At 45.0% G+C, this 20,646-nt stretch overlaps 1 protein-coding gene across 2 annotated transcripts in view; it reads left to right on the forward strand.

The window, feature by feature from the left end:
* The window catches only part of LOC119436551 (guanylate-binding protein 4-like), a 162,635-nt gene extending 144,574 nt beyond the window's left edge, over positions 1–18,061 (forward strand). The window contains exons 22-23 of one of the 2 annotated variants that reach the window (XM_049658538.1): positions 15,106–15,299; positions 17,804–18,061. In XM_049658538.1, coding sequence (XP_049514495.1) covers positions 15,106–15,299; positions 17,804–17,807 — 198 coding nt within the window. In that variant the 3' untranslated portion in view covers positions 17,808–18,061. Of the gene's footprint in view, positions 1–15,105; positions 15,628–17,803 lie in introns of those variants that run through there. The other variant, XM_037703429.2, reaches the window with a different exon arrangement.
* The last annotated feature ends 2,585 nt before the right edge of the window (positions 18,062–20,646 follow it).

Genomic DNA, 20,646 nt, shown 5'->3' on the forward strand with positions numbered 1-20,646 from the left:
GGCATCGCGTGCTGGAGCTATGGCTTGCTAGACGCATTCACTAGCGAGCGGCGACAACGGCACCACTGCGAGTAGCACTTCAAGTGATAAGATGGTGTGTGTGTCGGTCGATGCACTGCCCCTATATTCTAGTTCACTGTACCCAGGGGCCATATTCTCGATCAATTCCTGTCGGCAATAGAACCACTTTTGCAAGATTTTGCATCACTCGGCACCTGAAGCATCGGTGTCAACGGGCAATAGCGCTTCTCGCACAGTGCCAAGCACGCTATCTTGGGGTGTTTTTCTGGACATTGTCAAATTCTGCCAGATTGACAAATTTCGTAATGGCGGCATTTTGATCCTATGAGAGAGGCCCCCCCGTAGGGGCTCTCTAGGATTAATTCATTGGTGGTGTTTAAAAGGGCCCTGAAACACTTTTTATCAAAGTCGAGAGATGCATTTGAAATGAAAATAGACTATGTTGGAAATACTTTGCCGCAGGAACTACTTCAGTGCTTTCAAGAGAAGCAGAGTTATGGACAATCAAAAGTCACGTATGATCCCGTTTGCTGTGCTCCCGTTCCTTCTTCTATGCCTTATACTGCAAAGGCTACGGCGGAGAGGGGCAGGCTTACAATGCTCCGCCTACTGAATGCCACCGTGGCGTGCAGTTCAAATTTGATTTTGAATGTTCACGTAGACGCCACTGCTTCCGATTTTGGCACCTAAGACACGCCAAACTTAGCCAAACGCGGTTTTCCCCAGGGAGCCGCAGTGCGCTCATCCAGTCCAGCGGTCTCGTCACCCCGCGGCAGCTGCGGTATCTATGCTACGTAGTACACCAGAGCTACATGCAACTGTAGTGTGTACATGCAGTGTTTGTTTTGTGCACGAGAGGGCTTGAGTGTGCGCTAGCACTCATATGCTCCAGTCTGGCCGTGCTACGTGGTAGGGACTGACTTTGTCCTGCACCAGCTTGACCAATGGATAGTAGCCACATCCAACTTTGCGCATATCACGCTCAATACAGCATAGACCACTTATAACGTAACCGCTTATAGTGCAGGACCGGATATAGTGCGGTCTTTTCAGACTCCCGTTAATTTTCCCATGGCACTCCATGTATACACGTATTGCTTATAGTGCAGTTGCGGGAAACGAAATACCGGTTACAGTGCAGCTGCCTGAGAGTACGGAAGTCAGCGGAGACGGCGAACGCTCCCCTCAAACGGGCGCTCTAAGGAGTGCTCGAGGAAGAAAGAGAGACGAAGTGGAAGTGGGCACGTGGTGCGAATGAACAGCCAGTAAGGCTGAAACCAGAATCATGAGTGCCAGTCGTGAAATATCACGGCGCGCATAGCGAGCGAGGGCCACGAAACTGCCAACGCCGGCCAATGCTCGCTTCACGATAACGGCAGTAAATGAAACTCCAGGGAGCGGGCGGCGCCGGCACGGCACGGAGAAGGGCGCACGTGGAGATCGTGGAATGTGAGGGAGGAGGGCGGCAGGGAAGCGGATTTCGCCTCGGCAACTCCGCCACTTCGGTGGCTCCCCTCGCCCTTCCTCGTAGCTGTCACCTTGCGCGCCCGCCGCCGTGCAGGCACCAGCCGGCCTGGCGCCAGCTTCCCGGAGTTTCGTTTTCTGCCGTTATCAGGGAAGCGGTAGTTTGCCGGCGTGGGCAGTTTCGTTGGCCGGCCTGGGACAGCGCCGCTGCTTCCCTCTGCGCCGTAGCCGCAGCGTGCAAGGTCAACACGTGACTAGAAAGTAGAGGAAGCATAAAGGAGAAGGAAGGGTTCACTACCATTTTCTACACGTGGCTACGGTAGCGTGGCTGAGACGTTGGAGCGTACACGCATGTTCCGGCGCAATGCAGAATCGGCGACCGTGCCATCTGAGAGAGGGGGAATTTTCTGCCGCTTTTTTTTTTCTTTTTTTTTTTTCGCGCGTAACATTGAGGGGTCTCTCCTAAGCCTTTACTCTATGGCGGTGCCGGAGCAGTGTCGGTCGGAGGCGCCGCCGCGTGATTTGGTTCGATTTAACGAGATTCGACTGTAAATTGAATGCAAACGTTCTAGCCGCATTCCTCGACTGTCGCATACACGTGGCGGCTCGGTGCACGTGTTTTGCATATGTGTGGGCCTTGAAAATTGTTGCTTTGGTTATAGTGCGGATATTCGCGACTCCGGCGACTTACGTTATGAGCAGTCTACACTGTATATATTTTTTGAAGCGCTATCACGCTCAATACGAAGCAAAGTCGTCCAAGGCGTCTAACCAGGAGCAGCCACGAGTGAGCACGCGCTGGCAAGCGTGCATGTAGTCTGACCTTAAGTTTTGCGTAGTCAAGAGGCTAATTGAGTGTTCAAAACTAGTCGATATTAGCGAGATCCAACGGCTACAACACTATTAAGCAGGATACCCGAGTTTAATTCCTACACGGGCGGCTGCAGCCGAGCGTGAGCAGACGATAGTTGGCTTCTTCCAGAAGTGCTAATTCTTATCGAAATTCAGAAGCAGATTTTCGTTTACGTCGCCTGTTTACTAAACAGCGCCAATAAGTATACCCAGTAAAAGTAGTTAGAAGCACACTGATCCAAACACCCTTCTTAATTGATGTCAGCTGTTGGCCAATAGCAGCTATGTATGGGAATCTGCTATTAGCCCCGAGAACGACCTACAGGGGCGCTGTCCGGGCGCCTTCTGCAGTGTGTCCGTTCGTTCGCTGTCGTTCCCTGTGCTTGTATACTTAGGACGGTCATCTCAAATACATTTTACGTCTCCATTCGCACAAACTTATTCAAAGAGCTTATTTCATGACCCACAATTTATTTCTCAAGGGCAACGCAGCAGTGCCAGCCGAAGGAGCTCAGACCAGCCCATTGCGTGTTTTTCATGCGCAGATCTAGACTTTGCAGATTGAGGGACTAATAAAAAAGCATAAATAGCACGTGACTAATAAAACCATAAATGCCTAAACATAGCACATAAGAATCCAGTTAGGATACCATACCTGCAGTGGTGCAACGAGCATCTGACTATGTCTGCTACATATGACTGGTATGTAGGAGAATTTTATGTGCTTGCTCATTCTTTGTTATGTATATATGTACATTCTTTCACATGTAACCCACTCCCCTCTCTAATGCCTTTGGCCCTGAGGGTATGTTAAATAAATAAATTCGAAGTAGTGATGAACAGGATGCAGAGGCCCCTTCCATAACTAGTGATGAAGTTAGAACAGCCTTGAAAGACATGACCAGGGGAAAAACTGCTGGAGAAGATGGAATAACAGTCGATTTAATCAAGGATGAAGGAGATATCATATTTGAAAAGCTTGCAGCCCTTTATATGCAATGCCTCATGACTTCAAGTGTACCAGAAGTCAACCTTGTGCAAAAACGGCGACCGCAACAGCTGCCTATGTGTCGAACATAGTAGTGGTAAGCCCACAAGCGCAGAGGTAAATGTAAAGATAGGGCAAGTAGGACAATATACAAATGCTTGCTTTGTACAACAAGTTGCTGCAAATCAGTATAATTTTGCAGTGATGTACACCTTGACAGAGTGTGCCTTACCCAGCGTGTAGCAGACACACACCACTTCTCATTCGGAGATGCCCACGCGTTTGGCACGCCAGCACCTCTGGTAGCTGCTCACTGCAAAAGGTTCACGTTGGCCCAGGTATTGGTGCCCCACTATGACCACTCTCCCAGTATTCTAGGACACTCTAGCACAGTGCTCTGGTTGCGGGTTCCGATGCTCTCTACTACAGCAGTCTCCATTAGCTCTATTTTGGTATGCTAAATGAGTCCTGAACCACCCCACGGGCTTGGTGAAAAAAACCACAGTCCTGCGGACAGTATACGCTGCTATGAACTTCTTACTGTGAACATCAGACTTCACGCTCGCAACTGAAGCACGAAGTTACGGTTTTTTCAAATGCACTTTTTTCAACTGAAGCCCGCTCCTCACTCTTTTCTGGATGCTTTATTTTGTAATATTAGCGGCGAGAAGTTGGAGTGGCGCCCTCTACGAGTGACGTCACGGCCAGGACGACGCGCTCGTTCCCTTCGTGCATGCTTGGGGTATTGGTGGCTCGAGCCGTACTTATTGAAGTACATGCCGGCTTCTTTTTTACTGTCATGCCTAAACGGCAGTTTCTTCTTCAAAACCGCGAATCGCGAAAATTTGCGGCGTGGATATCGCAAGCTATGTAGCATTGAAGGGGTCTACTGGTTTTGCAAGGCGTATGTGCGCAGTGTCTGTCCATAAACTTTGCGTAAAAAGAATGTCTGCAATTTCAACTCACGAAGTTGTGTATGATGCTCTGCAAAACACTTCAACATTCCCTTAGTGCTTAGCTATGAGAGACATTGTGTTTTACAAGGAAGAAAAATCTTGGCATTGGTATTTGATGTCAATATTATAAATGTGTGTTAGAAGGAAACTGCACAGCGAATTTTTATGATGATTCTTATTACTATGGTGAGTTGTTCTAGTCAAATATGGTACTACTTTTTTAATGCGTAAAAGCAAGAGTTAAGCACGCATTTTGCATGAAAACGTTTGCTAATACTTTTACCGTTCTCTGAAACAGGCACCCAGAAAACGCATTGCTCATGGCTGTTAACATGACGGCGCGTCCCATATAGTATGTACTATGTATATATTTCACGAATACCATAACAGCAATCACCTGAAAGAACAGTTTCATGGTTAAGATTGAGAGCCTTCAATTGCACGCAAGAAAATGTTCCATAGTGACTTTTATCTATGATGCCTTTATCGACATCGTGGCACAGCCCTTACACAACTAAATCTACCGACTCTGGTTATGTCGAGGCACGCATTTGTTGCGAAACCCATCAGTTTACTACAACTTCGAATTGAAACCATGAAGCAGTTCTTTAAGCGCCAATTGCATTGCCTAAGGTATACTCAAAGCTATAAGGAAGCTATAAGGAAGCTATGTATAAGGTTTGAATGAAGAGGAAAATTCAACCGCCTTCTGCCTCACGTCTCGATCCTGCATTGCCTAACTACACCAGACTGGGAACTATTCGCTTCGTGAGTACATAGAAGAGAACATCACATACCCGCCTCATAGAGAAGACACCAGAAGCCTCAAATGAATTCACTTGATTTTTGACCTCCACAGGGGAATAATTATATCTTCAATAAGCCTCATACTGATAATGAATGAGGCTTTAGCTTCTTTCTAGCTGCAAGCCACACGGTCCAAAAGGCATATTTCACTAAAAAGTTTAGGCCGAGCAGCCTGTGTCAGTTCGCCAAACAGATTCGTGATGTCTGTTCCTCAAGAAACAAGCAGCAGTAAATTGCACAAGTGAGTTGAACGTGTAGCACGAAACAGTGAATAAATATTGGTACATTCCTTTGCGTATTCTGCAAATAGCTGTAAGCTATTTGCAGAATACGCAAATATTCTTTACTTCGCAGAATACGCTTTACTTCAAATTGCCGCCACTTGAAATTAAGCGGTGAAGAACGGCCTAATTTTGAAAAGCAGTTAAAGGAACAAGGGAACAAGTCGTGCTGGTTGAATCTAAACTGCACTTTCAGGTCCTTGAGTTACTGCCAAGCGCTTCTGTGAAGAAATGAAAAATTAGATATTATACCATGAGCTACTCGTCATAAGCAAACACATTTTAATGGGTTAAAATCTCCAAATGGGCATCTCCGAATGAGAAGTGGTGTGTGTCTGCTACACGCTGGGTAAGGCACACTCTGTCAAGGCGTACGTCACTGCAAAATTATACTGATTTGCAGCAACTTGTTGCACAAAGCAAGCATTTGTATATTGTCCTACTTGCCCTATCTTTACATTTACCTCTGCGCTTGTGGGCTTACCACTACTATGTTCGACACATAGGCAGCTGTTGCGGTCGCCGTTTTTGCACAAGGTTGACTTCTGGTACACTTGAAGTCATGAGGCATTGCATATAAAGGGCTGCAAGCTTTTCAAATATGATATCTCCTTCATCCTTGATTAAATCGACTGTTATTCCATCTTCTCCAGCAGTTTTTCCCCTGGTCATGTCTTTCAAGGCTGTTCTAACTTCATCGCTAGTTATAGAAGGGGCCTCTGCATCCTGTTCATCACTACTTCGAATTTATTTATTTAACATACCCTCAGGGCCAAAGGCATTAGAGAGGGGAGTGGGTTACATGTGAAAGAATGTAGATATATACATAACAAAGATTGAACAAACACATAAAATTCTAATTATACAATGTTAGCTAGGACGTTCTTGAATACGTGGTGATTTCTGATGGAGATTACATCCAAAGGAAGGTGATTCCACTCTTCGGATGTCCGTGGTAAGAATGACTGAAAAAAAGTGTCAGTTCTGCAAAAAGGAATTCGGACTTTTTGTGCGTGATCTAAGCGAGATGAAACATACTGAGGAGGTGATATAAGCTCATGGAGGAGCTGAGGATGATGAAATATGGAGTGAAAAAGGCACAAATGAAACAACTTACGACGGGATGCAAGGGTTGATAGGTCAAGACTTAATTTCATGGGAGATATGCTTGCTGTTCTGTTGTAGTTAGAAATAATGAAATGCGTGGAGTTATTTTGAACCATTTCTAGTGACCGAATTAGGTTTTCATGACTTGCATCCCAGACGGAGGCAGCATATTCTAGTTTCGGGCGAATGAGCATTTTGTACATGGTTAATTTTGTGGATGAAGATACTTGTGCGAAGTTACGACGGAGGTACCCCAAAATTCGATTAGCATTGCTAATTACATACGAAATGTGGTCTGCCCAAGAAAGGTTTGATGTAATGTTTATGCCAAGGTATTTGTATGAGGACACGGTCTCCAAAGAAGTACTAGCGATGTGGTAAATGGACGAAACAGATGATGTTTGAGATATGCGCATATGCGTGCATTTCCTTATGTTAAGATCCATCAGCCATATGTTGCACCATTTGTTAATAGCATCAAGGTCGGACTGAAGGGCTTTGGTATCATCAACACAGATTATTTCACGATAGACAACACAATCATCGGCAAAGAGGTTAATGTACGAGGAAACACACGAAGGTAAGTCATTAATGTAAATAAGAAAAAGTAAAGGGCCTAACACCGTCCCTTGAGGAACCCCAGATTGAACAGCAGTGTGCTCTGAATTTACGTTATTTGTCGAAACAAACTGAGAATGGTTAGTAAGAAAGATTTCTATCCAAAAGAGCAGTTTAGTGTCTATGTTAAGCTGGCGTAGTTTGTAGAGAAGCATTTATGGCATACCTTGTCAAACGCTTTAGAAAAATCTAGGAAAATGCAGTCAATAAGAGAAGAACGATCAAGGATGGCATGAAATTTGTAAGTGAAAGATATTAGTTGGGTTTCACAAGAATATGATTTGCGTAAACCATGTTACTATGGCGAAAAAAAAAATGAATTTGATTCACAAGGTTTGAAAACAGAATATGCTCAAATATTTTGCAGGGAATGCTTGTGAGGGAAATGGGCCGGTAATTTAATAGTGATTGCTGGTTACCTGACTTGAAAAGTGGAATCGCCTTCCCGATCTTCCATTCAACTAGAAGAGATCCCGTGTCTAATGATTGCTGAAACAGTCTAGTTAAAATAATTGATGAATACACCATTGTGGCTTTCAAGAACTTTGTGGTTATTTCATCGCAGCTGGGTGAACAGGAACATTTTAATTTGTTAATAACATTTTCAACACCGCTAGAATGAGTAATTATAGGAAATATAATGGTGTATTAATGGTGAATGAAAGTAGCTTGGCTGCTCTCGGCACTGTACAGGTTAGTATAGAATTCTTCCGCTGCTTTTATCATCGAAATTGCTGATGATATTACCCTGCTTATCTTTCAGTACATACATTTTGCCTTGTCCTATGCCTAGTTTTCTTCTCACTGATTTCATGCTGCGTCCATATTTTACTGCTTCCTCAATCTTTTCCACGTTATAATTTCAGACATTTCTTACTTTCTTCTTGTTGATCAGTTTCGACAGTTCAGCTAATTCTATCTGACCTCTCAAGTTTGACACTTTCATGTTTCGCCATTTCTTTATTAGGTCCTTTGTTTCTTGGGAGAGCTTACCTACTGGTTTTCTTGGTGCCTTACCTCCCACTTCAATTGCTTCTTCTGAGATAAACCTAGTTACGGTTTCATTCATCACCTCTATGTTGTCTTTTTCTTCCTGTTCTAAAGCTGCATATTTCTTTGCGAGCACCAGCCTGAATTGGTCTGCTTTTACCCTTACTTCGTCTAGGTTGGCCTGTTTCTTCATGACTAACTTTATTCTTTCTCTCTTCAAATTGAGAGAAATCCTAGACCTCACTAACCTATGGCCACTGCACTTTACCCTATCTAACAGCTCTACGTCCTGCACTATGCTGGGATCGGCAGAGAGTATGAAATCTATTTCATTCCTTGTTTTTCCATTAGGGCTTTTCCAGGTCCACTTCCTGTTGCTGTGCTTCCTGAAGAAGGTATTCATTATTCGGAGCCTATTCCTTTCCGCGAATTCTACCAACATCTCTCCTCTAGTGTTCCTAGAATCGATGTAGTTGCTAATTGCTTGTTTACCAGCCTGCTTTTTCCCCACTTTTGCATTGAAGTCGCCCATTACTACAGTATACTGAGTTTGCGCCTTTCTCATTGCTAATTCAACATCTTCATAAAACTGTTCTATTTCGTCATCATCATGACTGGAGGTTGGGGCGTAGGCTTGTAGAACCTTCATTCCATACCTCCTGTTCAGCTTTATTACGACGACTGCTACCCTCTCATTAATGCTGTAGAATTCATCAATGTTGCCCACTATGTCCTTATGGACTAGAAATCCTACTCCGAATTCTCCCCTATCCGGAAGACCTCTGTAGCAGTGGACGTGGCTGTTAGTCAGCACTGTATAAGCCTCACCAGTTCTCACCTCACTAAGGCCAATAATATCCCAGGCAATGCCTGATAATTCTTCAAATAGCCCTTCTAAGCTAGCCTCACTCAATAGGGTGCGCGTGTTGATCGTTGCCAGGCTCATTTTCCATTGGCGGCCTGTCCGGACCCAGAAATTCTTAGCATCATCAGCCGCGTAGCAGGCCTGACCGCCGCCTTGGTCAGGTGCTCCGCAGCCGCTGGGGACTGAGGGCCATGGGTAAATTTTAGCAGTCATTCGGGAGGTAGCGGCTGAATACTGCACCAGGGAGGCCAATTCCTGTTCTGGTGAGCGAGTGACTTTGTTGAAGCTTAGTGGGCCTGCCTAATTTGGTTGCACCTGGACTAGCATAGCCCCACTAGCTCTCTGTGGGTTCTTTTTTTTTTTTCTTTTTTTTTTTTTTGCCGGTGTCAGGTGCCACTCCATGCCTAAGAATGTAGTGGACTGGAGGAGGATTCGGACTTACGACCTTCAGCGTACTATACTAAAAAAAAAAAAACGAATAGTACATAACACGTTTAGGTATACAACACCATTATCCTCCAACTTAACTGCAGGATGACCCTGTTAGAGTACGTGGCACACGGAACAGCCAACAAAAACTCGAGACTCAGAGAAGCGTTTATTAGCGTCCACCTCAGCCCAGAACGTCCAAGATGGCAGCTAGTCCCTTCGAACGCGCTCACGCGCTCCCTGGCCCGATCCTCGTCCTCTTCTTTCTTGTAGGATGAACGCGGGAAATTCAACACATTCCCGGCCGCGAAGTGCGGTCATGCCTGTAGTTCAAGCGGAAACAGTGTTTGGATGGCCCTTGTCGTCACGAGGCCGACTTGTCGCTTTATCTTGCAAGAGCGAACGTGTCCATCTTCTCCTGCGTAGACTTCAATCATCCTTTCATATTGCTCACTGATGACTTGTTGCTTTAGTTGCTCCACTGCATGCTCAAACTCTGACAGCTTGCTTCTGAGAAAACTGTTCTCCTCATTTTGGGCTGCCCTGCTCGTTGTTCCTGCTTGCACCTCCTGCTTCATGTTTCCCATCTCGGTAGAGATCCTTTCGAGGGCAATGTCTGTCTGGCAGCACTGCTCCCGAGATGTGGCAAGCAAGCGCTCCAGACTGGTTGCGTCGGAGCGAGCCGTAGCTACTTCGGTACGTGCCAGAGAAAGATCGTCCTCTAGGCGCCTCAAGTGCCCAGAAATCTGATTGTTGACAGTTTGTTCTTTGGCGAGCTGGTCCTGAAGCGATTCCACTTGCTCGACGAGCCTTGCGCGCATGTCTGAGCTCTTCTGAAATTCCTCCTTCAGCCGACTTCCCTCGGCAGCGCTGTGCTGCAGGGACTCTTGCAAGGCTGCCATAGTTGCACCCAGTGAAGCCAGCTTCTGCTCCTGCTCTGTCGTCATACTCATGTGTCGTGTCATACTCATGTGGCAAGCTGCTGACGCAGGCTATTGAGTGTGGCATCACTGCTGTCTTGTTCTTTCTGGCTCTGCTCGGCCTGAGTCAGCAGATCAGCGTTGGCCGAGATAAGGGACCGGTACTGGTCCAAAAGATCTTCCCTCTCTCGATCCCTTGTACGCAGGAGCTCTTCTATTTTGGCCACTTTAATCACATACTCCTGGATTTGAAGTTCAAAGTCTTTCTTCTGTTGTACAGCATTCTCCAAGTCAGATGCCATGTTCTTGTGCTCTTTCGCTACAAGTGTAAAGTTCTCATGAAGCCTCTGGTTTTCAAGCAGGAGGTGGGAATGGGACTCAGCTGCTGATGCAGCTTCTGCTTCCAACTCTCTCACTCGACATGTGAGCATCATAACATCACTCTCCTTGCTGTTTAGGTTGTCTTGCAGCTTGTCAATGTGTGATTCTGTAGCTCGGCATGTGAAGTGGGCAGTCTGTGTATCTTTATCCTTTTCCTTGAGTTTTTCAGTGAGCAGGGCAAGCTGGCGAGCCTGGCTGTCCCTCTCCACAAGCAAATGATCATGCTGCTTGGACAGGTTCTCCACTGTGGCTGTCAGCTTGTCGACTTTTTCTGGAGCAACTCCAGCCGACTCAACAACTGCTCATCTTCTGCAAACGGCTGGCTTGCTTGCAGATTCATGACTCGTGAGTTGATTGGCTTTCACGACAAGTGCTCGGTGCTCCCTTGAAAGATCCATTCGAACTTTGAGTTCATAGCGATGAGTATTTCCTCGTTTCCCGGTCTGGAGAGTTGACCTGTCATCAGCGCCCACATCTGGTCTGAGCCAATTAGTACACTTACTCCGTTTTCTTTTTCAATGGACGGGTGGATCAGTTCATCGGCGATATCGTGCTCGGTTTTAATGATGTGATGAACGAAGGAGTCATCATGTTGACTGATATGTCTCGGCAAATGTGGGGTATCTCGATGGCTCTCAATACAACTTCAACGTCGGAATGCTGACTTCGGAGATGAAGCTCGACGATGCGAAATCTTTTCGGTGTGCAACTGCTCACACTGGCGAAAGTGTTTATTGCTATGGTATCAAAGCCAAGACACCTCAACTTTAACCGCCTTGAGAGAGCTTCTGTTACGAACGTACGTTCACTTCCTCCGTCGAACACGCCTCTGATGTAACGGCATGAATAATCTGTCACTGCCCATGCTCGGAAAGTCTGTAGGAGCACGCACGTCAAAGTGTCACTTCTTTCGTTGCTCTTAGTTTTTGCTGCGCATACAGTCGTACTGCTGCCTTTCACGTCTTCATGGGCCTTTCGGTTTAGTTTATCTGGGTCGCAAATACTAGACGCATGACGACCTCTGCAGCTGGAGCACGCAATTCTCCGTCTGCAATCCCTTGCACGGTGGCCTTTAAAGGTGCATCGAAAGCACCGCATGTCAGCGGCGAGAAGTTTCTTCTTCGCTGACAGCGATAGGTCTGTACGGCAAGACTCCGTCAAATGCTGAGTTGACTTGCAGAAAATGCAGCCCATATCCGGAGGTGTTTTTGAAGCTTGGTTATGAAGCACTAATGACTTGGGATCGCACTGTCAAACCGGCGGTTCTTATTGTCTCTAGGATGAGTCGCCTCGTCGTATACCTTTTGCTCCCCAAAGTCACTCTTTTCCAGGCTTTCCAGTTCAATAGAGACGAACTGCAGCAGACGCTCTAGCTCCGTGGCTTGCTGAACGTTGACATTGGTGGAACTTGCAGCTTGTGTAGCGCAAGATCTGTGATACGCTACGACAATGTCATGTGGCAGTGCCCTGAGCAGAACGTCGCATAGCATCGACGAGAAAGACAACTTGCTCACGCCAAGCGCCTCCAGTCCCTGCGTGTTAATGAGCACCTGGTCGTACAACTTGCGAAGTTTTGTTACTTCATTTGAAGAACGCACAGGAGTGAGCCTTCGAAGCCTTGAGAAATACTCCTGCTCCAATCGCTTCTTGTCCCCGAAACGTCTTTTTAGCATGTCCAAGGCATCAACATAACACGCTTCGGTGGTAGGCAGCCCCGCTATAGCTGTAGCCGCGTCTCCTTTCAAAAATAACCTCAGGTAGTTGAATTTGTCGGTAGCTGTAAGAGTTCTGTTCTGGTTGATGATCTGGTCGAATTGCTCCCAGAACGCGTTCCATTTGCTCAGATCACCGTCGAAAGCATTAATTACCAGCTTCGGCAACTTGACTCCTGGCCTTTCAGAATGCCCTGTGGCCACCGGCATGTCGCGAACATCGACTGGCGATGACAATGAAGTGGTTTCGGACTGCTGGCTGCGTTTGCTCTGGAGCTCGGCTAAGATGCGGGTTGCGTTGTCCTCATATTCAATTACGCTTGCGTAATCCGCCTCGAATGCCTCGTGACTTATGTGGCTTTCTAATTCATCATTAATCTTCTTCAATTCATCGTTATTGTTCTTGAGCCGCTTGTAAATACAGTCAATCTGTCGCAATGTCGCGGCATTGTTTTCTAGCACCGCACTTGCCTCTTGAATGATCCTCGTGTTTTGGGCCCTTCTTGTGGCTCGCTTCAACTTGAGCTTATCCATGGTGGTCAGCTGATCCGTATACCTCCGTGGTTCGTGGCAGTGGTTCCAGTCGGTAGCCACCAGCGAAGTCCCTTGACGGTAGCTCCCGGCTGTTGCCTCCCGGGTTCTTCGGCACCAATATTAGAGTACGTGGCACACGGAACAGCCGACAAAAACTTGAGACTCATAGAGGCGTTTATTAGCGTCCACCTCAGCCCAGAACGTCCAAGATGGCAGCTAGTCCCTTCGAACGCGCTCACGCGCTTTCTGGCCCGATCCTCGTCCTTTTCTTTCTTGTAGGATGAACGCGGGAAATTCAACAGACCCTGCATAAATCGTCATTGAACTATCAAATGCGGCACAAATGCCATGAACTGTCTGTTCGTACTCTACATCAGTTATTAACGCACGTAATAGTGCCACTGAGAGCCTCATTAACTTCACAGATGTACTATCAGACTCACTCTCACTTTGTGGTCAAAACTCTTGCATGCGACTCACGCATTGAAAAAAAAAAAATCAATCGAACAGAACACTACACGTCCATGCATACAACACCAAAATCCTTCAACTTAACTGCAGATTGACCCTAAATAATTGATAATTGAAATGTATATGTTAGTTTGAATATCTCTAAAGAAGCTTGTATCTATTTCTATCTCTGGAGTTAATATACTTGAAGGTATGGAAGTGTGCAGAAATAAAAGTTTCTTGCCTTGATTGTTGTTTCCTTTCTGCACAACAGCCAAGCTGGGCACAGCGAAGCTCATTGTTGCACACACTCATTGATGCAAAGTCAGCAGAATATAATTATGGTGCAAAGGGGGAGAGGGGAAGTTTAGCTAATAAATCTATGTATGCAGATTAGGTGCTGCCTCTGTCATAAGCTACTAGCCTGAGTTAAAACGTCTTCAAATAAAATCATGCTTCATGTTGCAGCGAATGCTGCCTTGTTGCAACCCAAAAACAACCATTTCGGACGAATGGAAAAAGAAAACATGTATTACCTAGCTGCTTGATGTCTTGGTGTGCATGCCACTTTTCAAAGTGGTTGTCATGTTACTGCATAGTTAATCTTTTGTTAGTAAATCGAAATGGAACCAAAAATAAAACAATTCACGGAGGTGTGGTCACCGCTGACTGCAGCATGTAGCAGCAAATCACTAACGATAGTGCCCAAAAGACTATTAGTGGTGAGCCATCACTGCACATAATTATTGCAGTTCTTGAAAGCAAAATATTGTGAATAATTTTGTTTTTGGTCTCTCCTTCAATGTGTGACCTTTTGCACACTTCGCCATATAGTACACTCGTACATATGGCACCCGTGCTGTAAGAACGCATGGGTAAGTTTATGCATTCTGCCCTTTGGGACCTGGTCCTTGCACTATCTTGTTGCTCTAGCGCTAACACAATGTGTTAAATAGTGTAACTACAGGATCATGACACAACATCAAAGGAAGAAAAAGCTGTCAAGTGGCTTGTGGATCACACTAAAGCAAAAAATTACAGCGTGTTGCAGACAATCGCCGCTTCTCGCACGCTACCAGAGCCAGGCAGCCGATTGGTTTGGCACAGCAATGCCACGTCACGGCATCTCACCACAAACACCTGAAGCGTAGGCCGCTACTTCGGCCACTCTCCCAGTATTTCTAGTACACTCTACTTGTGCTCAGCAGCAGAATGGCATAGGCACTGAGCCAGCACAGCAGATGAAGCTAACGGCAGTTGCAGTAGGGCTTCCAAAGCCAAATTCACAAAGATTTCGTTCGGAAATGGATTGGCCAGCCTCCTTCGCTAATATGTCTGGCATCGTGATTGGCTGTCATCTGCACTTACACACAATTTTAGCGTAAGAGCTTTTTTAATTAACATTTAACAATAATTTAACAGCCGTACTTTGTTGGCACGATCCCATTGATCATATTTGCTGATGGTCTGAAATATGACAGAGCATGGTAAGCTCCTGATAATTGTGTTATTGGCAAAAAGAAGCGATTCATAACTATGTTGCTTGTGGGTCTATGTTTGGAGAAATTGGTAAGTTTTATGCTATGTGCGCATGTTTATGTGTGTGTTCAAATACTTGCAATTTCCATTAAATTCAACCTATGGTATATTTTTTATGCTGAAGAGTTTTCTCTCACTGGGCAAATGTTTGGTCACTATCCTAATTCTGATGGTATCACATTTTCATGCAGATTATGCAAGTGTGCCTTGTACAGTTGGAAGATGGAAAGGCCAAGTATTGGCATGAAGACCTCAAGCAAAGCATTGTTGTGGACTTCATGAATGCAGACCCAGACCTTGCCAAGGCTTTGGCCAATGTCAAGGGAATGTGGTCAAGCATCTTGGGCTTCTTCGTTTGGCTCTTTTGGATGTTAGGTATTAAACTGTAGAACTTATTCATTAGACCCACAGGTTATGCAATCACTGTTTCAATATGTAGTCATCACAAAAAATTATGCTATTGCTGTACACTGTACAATATTTAGTGCCAAAGTTGTGCTGTACTGATTACAAATGAAAGTTTGGATGGCTCAGAATTGTAGCAGCGCAGCTTGGGCTTTGTTTTTATATTAAACAAAGAATTTATTTATTATGGGGCACAGATGAAAGCCCTTTAGGTGCCTATCAAATTGTTGCGTCCTGCAACTTAGGTTTTGTACAATATGTAATCATTTGTTTCATGCAAAGCTTGAATAAACCTCCCTTTTATTCATCATAGGTGTTTATCATTCCTTTCACTGTTCAAAGTACCTGTGAAGTTTGTGCAGCTGTGTGTACATTATGGTATCAAATGTTCACCTTCCAGTAGTGTGGGCACACACTGGAGGTGGTTTTTTCTCAGAATTTCACATAAAATAATGCCTAAAGACACTTTAAAATGATCAGCATAGCCGTAACACAAATAATGCACCCACTTGACCCTGCTGAAACCAGTAGTATTCCCAGCAGATGAGCTTTCTTCAGCCCCTGTTGGGCTAAACAGTTCACTTCAGTGGCCTAGTGTACCAATTCTGCTGTTTTTAGGATGTGGTGTATCCCATACAAGTGTGGTATGCAGAAAAATTACTTTGGCTGCTGATCTGTTTGAAAATTTCTACATTGCATAGCAACTTTGTGGTTAGTTACTAGCTAATTAAATATCAAAATGTAAAGCTGAGTACTGGTGCTTATTATTTAACACATACTGTTAAAACGATCGAGACAGGTGACTGCTTCGAACATGAACGGTTTATTGAAGAAGTGAAGTAGCACGCGCTCGCGCCAAGGAGCCGTTCTCTTGCTCTTCGTCTTCGAGTATCTTGATGATGATCTTTTACAAGCTCCTGCCCGCCCAACTTGCACCAGTAGGCTTTGGCGGGCTATTTGAAGCACTCTTCAAGAGCGTAGATGTTGTTCACAGATCTTCTGAGAAACTCTTTGTTGCCTGTCTGAAGTAGGCAAGCTCTTGTTACTCCGTCGCGTCCAGGGTAACTTTTTTCAATTCAGCCCATTTTCCAAAATGTTTTTGGACTCTGGTCTTCAATTAAAACCACATCGCCTTGGGACAATGGTTTCGCTTGTCGTGTCTTTGCTTTGACAGCAGCTCCTATTTCCTTGAGATATTCGTGATGCCATCTCTTCCACCAAGCTTTCACTAGTTTGCATCTACTTCGCTATGCTTCTTCAAAGTCTCCGTTGTATGGTCCTGTTTATCCGTCTTGAAGCTATGCTGTCTGCAGGAGTCAGTGGCATGTGCTCATTAAAGTTCGCCATACACGTAAGTTAACGGTCGATTGTTGAGCGCTCCTTCAACTTCTGCTACAATTGTACGTAGCTCCTCCACTGAAGTTGTTTTTCTTGAGATTATTTTTCACATCGATGTCTTTCGGCTTCGTATGAGGCGTTCGTAGAATCCTCCCCACCACGGGGCGCACTCGGCTATTGTGTTCCATTGTATTTGGAGTATACTGCAGTAATCCTTCACAGGTTCATGCACTACAGCTTCAAGCATTCCATTCATTTCCTTCTCGGCCTTTGTAAAGGTCCTGGCGTTGTCCGAGTAGATTATGACAGGTATACCACGTCGTGCGGTGAATCGCCGGAAAGCTTGTAAAAAACTGGATGTCGACATGTCGTTGGTCATCTCTAAGTGTACTCCTCTCGTTACCGCGCAGGTGAAAATTATTACGTATTGTTTTACAATCTCGTGTTTGCCTTTCACATAAAGTGTTTCGGTGAAGTCAACTCCTGTGACTTGAAATGGCCCCGATTCATTGACTCTGTCCGCCGGGAGGGGAGGCATAGTTTGAGTGGCTGGTCTTGTGTTATGCCTCTTGCATACTATGCATTTGTTTAAAACTCTTTTTACAGCTTGGTGACTTTGTAGTATCCAGAACTTAGCCCGCAGCTGCACTAGCATGGCTTGAACTCAACCGTGCAATATTATTTTATGAACGTGACGTATCAGTAGTTCCGTGAAATACTCATCCTTTGGAAGTACGATGACGTGCCGGTTTGATTCTTGACTAGTGCAAGCGTCCTTTCTGTCTTATGAGTCCTTTGTCATCACAGTAGACTTCTTGTCCATTTATTTTAAAGGGTTTAGTGCTTGAATTAGCATCGCTACTTGTCTTCCTGAGTAGTACTTGTGTTTGTCGTATCCAATATGTCTCTGCAGGTATAATCTCTTTTCCTGTTAACGGCTCCTCGCGATGTTCTTTTCTTGCGTTGTCTATGAATCTTAATATCCATGCTGTTACTCTTAGAAGTCGCCCGTATGATGAATAAATTTTTATTTCCAAGATTGATTCATTCTCTGTTGATTCTGCGCAGCTTTGACATTGCGCTTCATGTTGATCGTTCATCTGTACATTCATGCGAATCACGATTGCTCTTTCCGGCTCCACGGAGGTAACCCATTCGGGTCCATGCCACCACATTTTCGATTTCATTAAAGTCTTTACAGTGATACCCGATGTCAGTAGATCTGCCGGATTGTCTTCACCTTGAATGAACAACCAGCTCATTTGCAGTGTTTTCTCTCTTATTTCTGCGGCTCTGTTGGTAACAAATGGATCCCTTTTGCTTGTTCCTTTGATCCAATGAAGTACAATCATTGAGTCGGTCCAGCAGGCAGCTTCTTGAATTCTTTCGGTGAAGTGACTTTTGATGTAGTCGCTTCTTGTTGCTATCACAGCTGCCATTAGCTCAAGTCTTGCTAAACTTAGCTCTTTGATTGTAGCTACATGGCTTTTCGCTCTTAGTAGCCTTGACTCTTCTGTTCGATCGTTGTACACTAGTACCAAGTATGCCGCTCCGTATGCTGTTGGACTCGCGTCTGCAAACACATGCAGCTTGTATGCTTGTACTACTTGATCCTTGCTTGCATAGCATCGCATAATTTCTAGAACTCGCAGCTCCTCCGCTTCGGACATCAGGTCCCTCCACTTGTCGCATTCTTCTATAGGGAGTGGATCATCCCATGTGACGTCCGTTTTCCACAGTCTTTGAAAGCCTATTTTTGCGCGTATTGTAAAAGGTGACTGCAAACCAAGCGGATCAAATATCCTTGCTTGCTCTTACAACACTGCCCTTTTGGTTAAGTACGTTGTTGCTAGTAAGGACGCCCACTTGTCCACAGGGAAGGATAGCACGTTTTTTGAGTGATTCCGTATCATGCCAAGAAGCATTGTGTATCCTTTCGATCGAATCTCCATGTGACCTTTGTCTTTTTTGTTTTCATCTATTATTTTGTTTAATCTCTGTTCATTCGATGTCCATTTTCTCAAGTTCATCGCCGCCTCTTTGAACACTAGTTTTGCCTCTCTGTACAGCTTGACAGCTCCATCAAACGTTGCTGCTCCTATAATTACATCATCCACGTAAATCGCTTTCTGTAGTTTTTCTGTTGTATCTGGAAATAGCTCAGCCACTTCTTTCAAATGGTGCTTGATTGTAGCTGCCAGAAGAAACGTGCTCGGTGTTGTACCGAAAGTAACTCGAGTCATGCGCCAGGTTTGTACTTCATTCAGCAGCTTTCCGTCAGCGTCATGCTTCGACCACAGAAATCTCATGGAATCTCTATCCTCTTCGTGGATTGAAATTTGTAGGAATGCATTTTCAACGTCTCCTACTAGGGCCACCTTTTCATTTCGAAAGTTGATTAGCAGTGACAGCATGTCTCCGTTTAAATTAGGTCCTGCCTCCAGATTGTCGTTTAATGACATGCCTTTCCGTGTGTGTGAAGAGGCGTCGAATACTACACAAACTTTTGTCGTCGTTCGGTCCTCTCAAATAACCGAGTGATGTGGCATGTAGTAACACAATGTAATCAGTGGTTCTTCGGATTCCCGAACCTCTTCCGCGACTCCCAATGTCATATATTCTGAGATAGCTTGATCATAGCAACGCAGCATGTCTTCGTTTTTCTTTAACCTTTTCGTCAGTTGGAGGAGTCTTTTCATTGCATTGTCCTTGTTGATTTCCAAGTTGACGTTTTCTTTCCATGGCAAGCTGACTTGATAACGACTGTTTAGTTGTACTATCTTATTCTCAAGTTCTTCTACAATTTCAGCTTCTGTAGTAGTGCAACTATGTTGTTTTATCCCCATTGATTCCAAACTCCAAAACCGCTGTAGCTCTTGCTGCAGTTTTGTTTCCGCAGCTTCAACCTTAAGAACCATGACTGCTTGATTAGGGGCTTGAGGGAGGTGACTGCTTCGAACGTGAACGGTTTATTGAAGAAGTGAAGTAGCACGCGCTCGCGCCGAGGAGCCGTTCTCTTGCTCTTCGAGTATCTTGATGATGATATTTTACACATACAGCAGAATTGTTCACATTGACCTGGTAGTGACAGTTGCTTATGTAGTAATTTTATGACATAGCTTTATTCTAGTACCTCGAAAAAAGCTCCTTGTTGATGTCTTGAAAATGTCGCATAGGACTTTCTACCCCGACTTTCTAGCTATTCTCATATCCCACCCTCCTTTCCCTGTTCCTGAGGAATTCAAACTTCCTCACCCTGTAGTAGTGCACGTCAAGCCTATCGAGGCAGCTCATCTTTTGTATCTTTTGCTCACACGGTTAGTTTCTTTTGCTCACGCTGTTAGTTTGCTACCATAGGTTGTCACTAGCCCAAGCCCACATCAAAGCCCATATCAAGCTCCGGGCTGGAGTGGCCCTTGCACCATTATTAACCTGTGCTTGGGGATTGACAAAAGACGACCAAGGAATATGCCCGAAGTGCTCGGCTCATGTGACAACATCAGATGCTCAACACCTGCTCTGGATGTGTCCTGGAATGCAGGGAATCAGAATTCAGAATTTAAGAAAGGCTGGACTGAAACCAGACCTACCTGAATACAATGACCATCTGCAAAGACACTGCTGTAGTTCTTGCACGATGCACAGTTGGAAGCTTTTATTTAACTTTCTTTTGTTCTTAATGCCGCTCTTGTGGCAAATCTTCCCCAATAAAAAAAAAAATATCCTGCCAATCAGACCCAGCACCACAGCCAGGGACTGAGCTAGACTCCCCCTCGGTACTACCACTTTATATTCAGGAGTTGAGGGGCCTTTACAGTGAAACAAAACTTTATTAAGAGCGGCTTCATAATGCCGTGTCCCTCTCTGCAGTTTTCAATTGTAAATGTATCTGCCACATACTTGTTCAACATGGCAAATATAGTGCAGATGATGGGACAAGAGAGATGCTAACAGGACAGATGTGTCGACTATTAACTAACCTTTACTTG

Source organism: Dermacentor silvarum, chromosome 1 (genome assembly GCF_013339745.2).
Source record: "Dermacentor silvarum isolate Dsil-2018 chromosome 1, BIME_Dsil_1.4, whole genome shotgun sequence".
NCBI classification, from domain to species: Eukaryota; Metazoa; Arthropoda; class Arachnida; order Ixodida; family Ixodidae; genus Dermacentor; species Dermacentor silvarum.